This window comes from Etheostoma cragini, chromosome 17 (genome assembly GCF_013103735.1).
Source record: "Etheostoma cragini isolate CJK2018 chromosome 17, CSU_Ecrag_1.0, whole genome shotgun sequence".
Taxonomy (NCBI): Eukaryota; Metazoa; Chordata; class Actinopteri; order Perciformes; family Percidae; genus Etheostoma; species Etheostoma cragini.
In genome coordinates, this window is record NC_048423.1 from 9778125 (window position 1) to 9788158 (window position 10034).

At 36.9% G+C, this 10034-nt stretch overlaps 1 protein-coding gene across 1 annotated transcript; it reads left to right on the forward strand.

Moving 5' to 3' along the window:
- The first annotated feature begins 3705 nt into the window (after positions 1-3705).
- Positions 3706-9442, forward strand: plek (pleckstrin). Its single transcript, XM_034898886.1, has 9 exons — positions 3706-3866; positions 6083-6238; positions 6518-6699; positions 7548-7639; positions 7745-7929; positions 8246-8350; positions 8696-8779; positions 8899-8968; positions 9107-9442. Exons 1-9 carry the CDS (start codon positions 3825-3827, stop codon positions 9244-9246), a joined length of 1056 nt encoding a protein of 351 aa, XP_034754777.1. The 5' UTR covers positions 3706-3824; the 3' UTR covers positions 9247-9442.
- Positions 9443-10034: the final 592 nt, after the last annotated feature.

A 10034-nucleotide genomic window follows, 5' to 3' on the forward strand; every position in this document is an offset into this window, starting at 1 on the left:
CCAAAAATGTCCCCGTCGTGGGATGAATAAAGTATAATCTAATCTAATCTAATCTAATTTTATCTCTGTTTTATTCTCCACCAACTCCCGTTGTAAATATCTGGCTCTTATCCGCTAGTTGTTAACTTTGTCCGGCAGCGTTCAGTGGGGTTATAAAGATTTTTTGCTGTAAACAGCTGCAGCTGTTTCTGAAAACTACATTGATGAGAGGGCCAAGACTCCCCCACAAAACAAAACACTATAGTTATGAAACAAAAATGCACTGCAAATCATTAAAAAACTCAGTAGAGTTGAGAGGAACTACAAAGTCGGGTGATCCATTGTTAATAAAGAAATACTGATAATTGCATGTTGACAGTACTCCATTAAATGGCGTCACTACCCCCCCCCCCCTTTGTTTTAGAAATACAACACTTAAAAATGGAGAAATCAGAAACAAATCAATCAGACACAAGGAACATTGCAATAAAAAAACTATTGTTTTCAAAACACTGAAAGTATTTAGTATAAAGTAAACGGGTTCTTACAAATGGAAAATGAGGTCTGACTTTGTGGTTTTCAGTCAGTCATTGAAGAGAACTTTCACCTTTACATCAAAGTACAATACACACTTTTACAGAAAAGAATGGGAGAAATGTGTGACATGCAACGAATGGTATTGGATACAATCTCTACTGACAGAAGTACTCATGGTAGGTTTAGTTCATAGGTCATTTCAGGTGGGAAAATGGATTGTAATATTGAAAGAGAGTGGGTGAGTTTTTAAAAAGTTGTCTTGTTTCTTCGGTTTTATCATGCTCACACACACAGTTCTTCTACTCTTCAAGCTCAGTGCTAACAGGTCTGTTTCTTCTCTCATAGCTTTATGAATCATATGTAGATAAAAAGGCAGCTCAGCAGGATGAAGAGGAGAGAGACATCCATTTCTTTAAAATAAACCAAAACAAGGGTTTGATTGTGAGTCCCTTACTCTGAGATATGTTGTTATTGCACCTTATCTTGTCTTCTGTGCAAAGAAGGGTTAAGTGTTTATCTAAGAAGATGGCCTTGGTAAGTGCTCTTGGTTAGAGTACAAGATCTGGCACCTTTATTTTCTCAGTGATATTAATATTCCATAACTCAAGCCCCTTTTCAAACACCACCGCAGAGCGATGCCTCTTATGCCCCAAGATTCATTAACAAACTCATAAACACTAGCCACCCCCCCATCCCATCCCTGCAATGATGTTCACTCATAGCATGGGAAAGAGGAAAGCATGAATCCACGCTACGCACGGACAGTTTGGTCATTGTCCCTTTTGATAAGTGCCGCGACCATAGAGAACATCCTTGAGATCCAAGTTTATAGATATGAGATCATCATCAGAAGAACCTTTATACAGGATGGTCGTACCATGTAGCATTTAAATGTTTTTGTTTAAAAAAGGTTGTTTTGTTGTGAATCTGTCACTGCCGGCTATACCTCTTTAAATAGACTTTTTCTATCTACCAAATGTTTTTTGCACTGGTCAGGGGGTACTTGGCTTAAAAAAGCAATTCAAAGGGGGTACAATTTTTAAAATTTTTGAGAAACAATATGATGCAGTTTACCAATAAAGATGCACATTGACTTTATTTTGGTGTCAACTCTTATGAGGAATTCACCTATTTTCATCCCCACTTTTACTAATCGCTTTTTGATCAATCATTGCTAGGGTAACACCTCAATGCAGTATAGCAAGCTTATTAATCTTTTAATGTGTTTATGACACCCTCTAGAGGAATATTTACAACATCACAAGAATAACCGTTATTTGGAAGGATTATCAATCTGTATTTTTCAGAACCAATATTGTGCAGAATTAAAGACCTCTGATACCAACGGAACAGAAAGTAAACATTATCTTCACAATATTATACACCATTGGTGTTCAGCACCTGTAAGTTGCTTCATATTGGTGAATTAGGAGAATCAAAATTACAGTACAGGTAAAACAGTAAAGCATGTTTTATTATATTATGTAGTTTGTTGCATTACATAATTTTTAGTGTGAGTTAAAAAGTAAAAGCTATACATACAAATCTGTAATATATGTATTGATTTAATCTCAATCTTCCAAAAAAAGTCAAACCTGTACCCTTGCATTTCGTCCCCTACATGACCACCCAGTGGTTCATCCACCCCACGCATTTCTTTGTTGGAACTCAAATTTTTCCACTGACGCAAACAGCTAGGCCACCATGTTCATAACAACTGACACCTCAGATATGAAGACTTCCTTTCTTGTCATGAAATGACTACAATTTGTGGAACAACACACTGTGACTCACTCTGATAAGGAGTGAGTGAATTCTGTTTCTACCGAAGCTGAGTGACAGTCCAGCAAGTCTAATCGCTTTTTAGAGTTAGGACTACAACTGCCCAACTAAGAAAGCATCTCCATCCTTATGATTAATTAATAGATACTGTCTTATGTGGTGTAGGTTGTATGTATTTGTGTGAGTGGTCTGTACATTGATTGTACTCTTTGTATTTTCTGAGATACATTTTGTTATCATACCATATTTAGTATTTGGGCACATGGGACAAGTAGTTGTTCTTTTTAACTATGATGAAATACAGTAAGTATTTATGTATATATAGTATGATAAGAACAACTGACTTTTCAGCCAAATGGTTTGACAGATTTTTAATATTCCAACAGACTTAAACACTTCCACCTAAAGGAAGTCTAAACTTTCTGTTGCAGGCATAGATGGGCTAATACATAAACACAACTGTAGGCTACATCTTATTGATTTAGGTTAATGGGTTAATAAATTAATAAGAGTGTAGCCTACAGTTCATTGAGCCTGTCCACTATTCTCTACAAGTGCAACACCCTTTACATTTAGCAATCAAGAAAAGAAGAAGCTTCCAGAAATAGGCCCTCCTGTGGGGCCATGTGATGTACCCTTAGCTAAATCAGGCACTCACAATTATTCATACTCTAGCTAAATATAGAGTTATGATGTGTACTATGGGTCAATGGTTTTTTGTGTTTTTGTGTAGTAAAAGTACAGTTTATTTCTGGTGCTTTTCAAAAACACTTAGGGCTTGTCATCTTCTACAGAAAGGAAAAAAGTAAAGCAGAAATGTGAAATATGAAAGACAACCACAGAAAACAAACAAGAAGAACAACAAAAAACAAAGATCACAGTATTGGTATGGGCAATAAAAGTATATGAGTATAGCAGCTTGAGACAATGTTAAAGAGTTACATATGCCTTATATACAGCAGGAAATAGCCATTCATTTAACAAAGGAAACATTAGGATAAGAAGTTTAATTTAAAGGTAAATACATTTGGGACAAAACAAATGAGTTTTAATTTAACTGCAGAGCTGTCCAAGCCCAAAACAAAATTGTCAAGCTGCCTCTTTAAATATTTGTAGATAACTGTTTCTTCTGTGTTTTATCTGTTTTTATTTTTTTACTGTTTTTTAACCATTTTTGTGTTAAGCACTTTGGATTGCCCTGTTTCTGAAATGTGCTATACAAATAAAGCTGCCTTGCCTTGCCTAGATAGATGTGAAACATCAGCAGAGAAGTAGCTGTAACTAATAATATCACATAGAAGAGGAAGCTGGTTGACTAATCATCACTACACACCCAGAAGCACAACTTCCTGCTTGTGTGTCTGTGTGTGTTTGTGGTTTTGACAAAGAGACAAAGAGAGAGAGAGAGAGAGAGAGAGAGAGAGAGAGAGAGAGAGAGAGCGAGAGAGAGAGGTGGGTAAGAATTTTTTTAACTGTCACTAAAAAATTGACTCAAGCTGCAGCTGACCTCAGCAAAGACCAGGGTCATGGAGCCACAACAGATCAGAGAGGGATACTTGGTAAAGAAGGTAAGAATAACTACAAAAAAATACTATCCACTTTGGATACAGAGTCCTACTCTGGAGATAAAATAACAGAATTCACAACTTCTGCTTATGTAGAGGTTTAGCTTTGTAGCAACAAACTCTAACTATTGACAGTCAATATTGGATTCAAACAAGGGTGCAAATTGACATCTACATTTTAAAAGACTCATTTAAAAGTAATGAAATTGCAATACAAGTGTATGTTAAAAGATGCCAAATTACAGAACGTAGAAGATTTAAGAAACGTTTGATAAGTAGCACTTTTGAGTTTTTAAACCAGAAGGAATCTACTGGAGTGGCAAGGAACTGTCACAGTTAATACAAGTTTGAGCTTCGCCCAGATACTGTCACATAAACGGAAACATTTGAACATCTAAACATCTTGAAAAAGTCTGGACTATAAAAAAAACCCAGCTCTGGTAAAGAAGAATAAGTTTCTAAGTCAAACCACGCCTTCTGTATATAACAAGGTTTGCATGTCACTTAAAAGTTGCCGCACAATACACAACTACGCACTCACACTTCTGTTCTACAGTTGCAATAAGTCTAGTTCCTGCTTTTGTCCAAACCTAGAGTGAAACACGATATGTGTTTTCCAGGTTGTGTTTTAGCATTCATCCAACATGAAAAATAATTTACTCTTGGAGAGATTGCCATGAGCTAAAATAAATTATCTTTTTGCAATATGCCATGAATATATATACATATAACTCAGTGAATACACTGCACAACAAATTACAACTGTTTTAAAAACAGTAGCCCGACATAATGTATATCCGTGTTCACACATCCAGTACTGAAAACCAAAACTCACATGCTTTATCGTGCTTTCTACACACCTATGATGTCAATGAAAGATATTTTAATGAAATGCTTTTGTGTGTTTAGTTTTTATTTAGTTAACATTTGGTTTTATCAATCAGACATAACTATATCATCCTGTGTGTTCTTTTCCTTGTATCCTATATTGTGAAGCACTTTCTAAACTGTTGTTTGATGTGATTGACAGCAACAAAATCATTATTGATCATCTTTAACTTTTGATGATGATTGAGATATCACAACTAAAGTGTTTTAATCTTGTGGATAATGTGATGACACTCTGGGTGCTATAAATAGCCACAGCTGTGCATAATAGTCAGATGTCTAAGATGTCAGAAAACCTTCTTCATGGGCAGTGATGATGTCACACAGTTGATTAATGTGCCGTCTGATGTATGTCCATTCATGACCAACTACTCCTGCTGCCGTTAATCCTTATTGGAGCACCAAGTGTAAAATAATCCACGACTGAATATATTCCCTAAACTCCTGTTTAATTGTTGTTCGCTCAAACTACAGTGCCCAGCTAAATTGAAGCAACTTGTGGAAGCACAGTGTGGAAGATGTAGTTTTCTGCTACACACAGTGTAGGACAGGAGTGAAAAGATTGAGGATTACAACTATTCAGACTATTCAAAAGTCTGTATTTGTTCATTGTTTCTTTTGTCTTATTTATCATCTGCTTAAATTTGAGCAGCTCAGCCACAGTTCTACACACAGCTTTCTTGTAATGTTTGAAGACATGTATTTCACAGCAGATATATTTTTGGGAAGATTCTTTTTTCTTACTTTAAACATTACAATTTCTTAAAAGCATGCCTTGCTGAAATAAGTCACATTAGTTAAACAGCTTATTTTGGGAGCAGAGGATGCAACAAGCTCAACATGGCACAAGAGATAGTGAAGTGGAACATAAACCCAACCCAAAGTTTTCAAGGTTGCAGAAGACAGTAATTTGTTTCCCAGTACTTGCCAGAACACCTAACTATAGATTCATTTCTGCATTATCATGTCATTGGTGCTTGCTCAGATAAGTACAACTGTCTGCTTTCATTTCTTTTATCTTAATCTTTCTCTTTATGCTATGTACTGTATGTGCACGTATGTGAAATGCAAATACCTTTCAAACTAAATATAATTAGGTATTTTTTATGTTACATAATCTGAACAAAAAAGTTAACTCTCCCGAGGATATCAAACTAACAGACTTGAGTACCTTTAGTGATTATAAAACAAAATACTTATACCTATTTTAACATCTAAGTTTAGTTTATGTACAACATGCATTCTGTAACATCTAGAAAAGACTACATCCTTGACATACTTACACTTTTGCTTAAGGATTGCCTATTGTCAACTGTTGTTTTGATTCTCAGGGAACACTGCTAAACTCCTGGAAGGCAGTGTGGGTGGTGCTGTCAGAAGATGGGCTGGAATTCTATAAAAAGAAAACCGACCACTCTCCGAAAGGAATGATCCCACTAAAGGGCGCCACGCTCATGAGTCCTTGTCAGGATTTTGGCAAGAGGACGGTAGGAAAAAGACAAGTACAGCTGTTAAAAAATCGGAACTTGCATTGAAGGATTAGAGATGTATAAATGGAGTATATAGGATGAGTAACAAGAGTTAAAGACTACAATTGAAGTTTAAGTTTTAAAATACTCAATTTGAAGATTTGATTCATTTGAGACAGCTAATACATACATATATATATTTATATACTGTACATATGTTTATTTTTTGTTATCCTGATATCTGAAGCAAAAGAAAAGACAGAAAATATAACAGCATGAGTCTGTTGCTCCCTTCAGATGGTTTTCAAGATTACCACAGACAAGAAGCAGGATCACTTCTTCCAAGCCTCACATATGGAGGAGAGAGAGTGTTGGGTCAAGGACATCAAGAGAGCCATCACCTGCCTCGAGGGGGGGAAAAAATTTGCCAGGAAGTCCACAAGACGCTCCATTCGCCTGCCTGACACTATCAACCTGACGTATGTTCTGGAAAATCGTCTTGGTGGTGAAAACAACAAATTTAAAAGACCAATACATTGATACATGTCAATCATACTATTAGTAGATGTCACGCTTCCCATTCTCACGCCCCACAAGTATAGTTTAAAGTGAAAGCGGTTGCAGATCACGGAAAAATGTTGATGGGCCTAATTTTTGAAACAATGGGTCCTTGATTTAAGATGGAGGCAGACAAAAGCCGACTTCTAGCTATCGACTGTTGATTTTGCTGGTTGGAATTAGAACTGTTGCTGGCAGATTTTACCAGCTGTAGTTAGGTAGCTAATCAAGCTAACGTTAACTCAATTGGTTGAAAACTCTCCTCAGTACAGGGACAAGAAACACAGAAGCTGGGTTAGATTAGGTAGATTTATGCTTCTCTGTTGCTGCTGTTTCAAATAATATTCACTTAGAAAGTTGTAAGAGAAAAGGCTTTAAGAGTGAGGGGTATTGGATCAGCAAGTAATGAATGGGAATGGAATTAAAGCCGGCAAAGCTACTTATGCTACAAAAATAGCATCCAAGACCACTGCACACCATAGACTGTAACAATAATAGTTTGAAGTCAGACATTTTGGCCAGTGACCATATTTTGGCTGCTTGAAACTAGCAATTGAAGCCATAAAGCAACCTTGAGTGCTTACATTCTTACAAGCAGAGCCCCATGCCAACTGGTTCAGCATGTTGAGAAAATGTAATCCTCGACAGGACTTTTGGACTACTGGCTATTGGACAATCACTATTCGAGAGGCAGGGGTTTAGTCAACTGCTTTTGCTACGTGATAGCATGATAGAACATGTTGACAATGTCTATATTGTGTTTTCTCAGAGAACTGTACACACTAATGAAAGACCAAGATGATGGAGTGAAAGAGTTAAAACTGGAGCAGGATAATCGAGTCTTCAACCACTGCTTCACCGGTACTGTTGTCTTTGTTTTATTTAGGTTACAGGTGTGGAAGAAGTTTTTTTTTTTTTTTTTTTTTTTTACTTTCTAATGGCTTTTTTGTTCTTATTTTTGTGCAGGTGGGACAGTGGTAGACTGGCTGATTTCAAAGCAGAAAGCGAGAAACAGGCCCGAGGCTCTTATGTTAGCGACAGGGCTCCTGAATGAGGGTTTTCTCCAGCCTGCGAGTGACTTGTCCAAAGAAGGAGCAGAAAGTGGAGAGCAAACAGCTTTCTTAGATCAGACAAATGCTCTTTATTACTTTGTAAGTTTGAAAAGTTACTATTAAACATTTGACATTAACAAGTTTGGGGGTGTGGCCGGGTTGGTTCCGTGGGTAAATCAGGCTCACATATACTGAGCAGTTTAAGCATCGACGCAGAGGTCCAGGGTTTGAATCAGAGCTGTGATGATTTCCTGCATGTCTTACCCCTCTCTCTCTTCCCTTTATAACCTAGCTACCGTAACAAATAAAGGCGGAAAAGCCCAAAGAAATAATCTAAAATAAAATTAATAAGGTTAGGGGTGATAAATCATGATTTATGTGTATGATGTGTGTGTTTGGCTCTGCTTTGTCGCAGGCAGACAGTGGGTTCTTTTGTGAAGGCTACTCCAGTGATGAAGATACGCTTCTTAAGGAAGAATTCAGAGGAAACATCATAAAACAGGGCTGTTTACTCAAACAGGTGAATCAGAAAGCAGGAAAAATGGGTTTTTGTTCCACTGCATGCATTTCCAATGATAAGTTACGCTGTGTTGATATCTTGATATCAACACAGCTGTTCTTGGAGCTGTTCTCCAGCTGTTCTCCAGCTACAAAACATAACACTTTTTAAATTAGCTCTCGCTTTCAGTCATGCATAACAATACTCTGTTGTCGAAACTGAGAGCAGTTTTTGTTTTCCCAATTGGGCAAATCACAAGTTACATCTACAGAAAGGGGAAGTCTACTTCACAATTGCTTGCCAAGTTTTTCTGGTTAGCAATGTTCAGCAAATCAGATAAGGCCTGTTGTTGTTTTTTTATCACAGGGACATAAGAGAAAAAACTGGAAAGTGCGAAAATTCATGCTGAGAGATGACCCTGCTTACATGCATTATTATGATCCTACAAAGGTAAATACACTGACTTGTGCAAGATGTAGTAAGAAAGACTAAATAATACAAGTTTGTTTTACTCACATAGTCTTTCTTTCATCTACTTTGTGCTTTCTTTTGTGTTTTGTTTGTGCCAGGGTGATGACCCGCTGGGCTCGATCCATCTCCGTGGGTCTGTGATTACAGCTGTGGAGTATGTGCCTGATGGTGAGTGGGATTGTTACAGGATACAAATGACCTGTTGCTTCCTCCCTGTTTCCAGGAAATATAGTAGCTTTTCTGTCAGTAGTCTTTCATCAACTCATCACTTTTAAACTGCTTTCTCTCATCTTCTCCTGGTCTCAGCCAAAAAATATGACATTGAGGGCAACCTTTTTGAGATCATCACTTCAGATGAAACTCACTACTTCCTCCAAGCTGCTACAGCAGAAGAACGAAAGGAGTGGATCAAAGCAATACAGGCAGTGTCAAAAAGTGGAAAATAACAGGAGCATTGGGACAGGCACATTTTTATTGTAAAATCTTGTTTGCAATTTATTTAATTACATGTAAGAGTGTGTCAGCGAAGTATAGCTGAATTGTTATTGTAGTGTCATTCTAGATTAACTGGCAAGTTCAACGCCTTCATACACTTTCAAACTAATGTTTTGATGTTTTTTGTGCGGAATGTGACTAATGAAACTCTTAAAAATACATGCCTTTTGGTCTAAATGTTGTACCCAAATTAAAAGTGATATAGTGCCCATATACTTTGGCCCTCTGGGATGTTGTATGTCATTGGAAAGCTAACACTCTTAATTTTCTGTTACAAGTGTCAGTGGGATTCTAGGCTTTATTAAAACAGAGTTACAGAGGTCAGAATGGAGGTTTTCTACTTCCGTCCAAGTCAAGCATCTGTAAAATTATTTTCAGACACTGCTGTTAACCCATCTGATTAAATACAGACAACATAATGCCATAGCCGCATGTCCCAGCTTACTACCAAAAAAAATCAAGAAGCCAAAAGCCTCAAAAATCAATGTTTTGTGAATTTAATTTTACAGGTATGTCTGTGCGTTTTTCTTATTTCCTTTTGAAAAGTGCAAAGAAAAAAGCAAAAAAAGTGACAGATACAAATCTTCTCAAGTACAAAAACACACCCACATCAATTGCACACATACTTGAAATAACTATATACAATTATATATAGAAATAAGTCATTATAAATTGTTCAGGATGTGAAATGCAATGAATAAGGCCCTAATTTTGCTTTGACACAGCTATAGCCATCACG

Excerpts from the sequence above, each read along its gene's own strand:
- plek (XM_034898886.1), top strand. The coding sequence starts at position 3,825 with ATGGAGCCACAACAGATCAGAGAGGGATACTTGGTAAAGAAG. Across the intron at positions 7,640-7,744 it reads CTTCAACCACTGCTTCACCG|GTGGGACAGTGGTAGACTGG; the intron begins GTACTGTTGTCT and ends ATTTTTGTGCAG. Across the intron at positions 8,969-9,106 it reads TGTGGAGTATGTGCCTGATG|CCAAAAAATATGACATTGAG; the intron begins GTGAGTGGGATT and ends TCCTGGTCTCAG.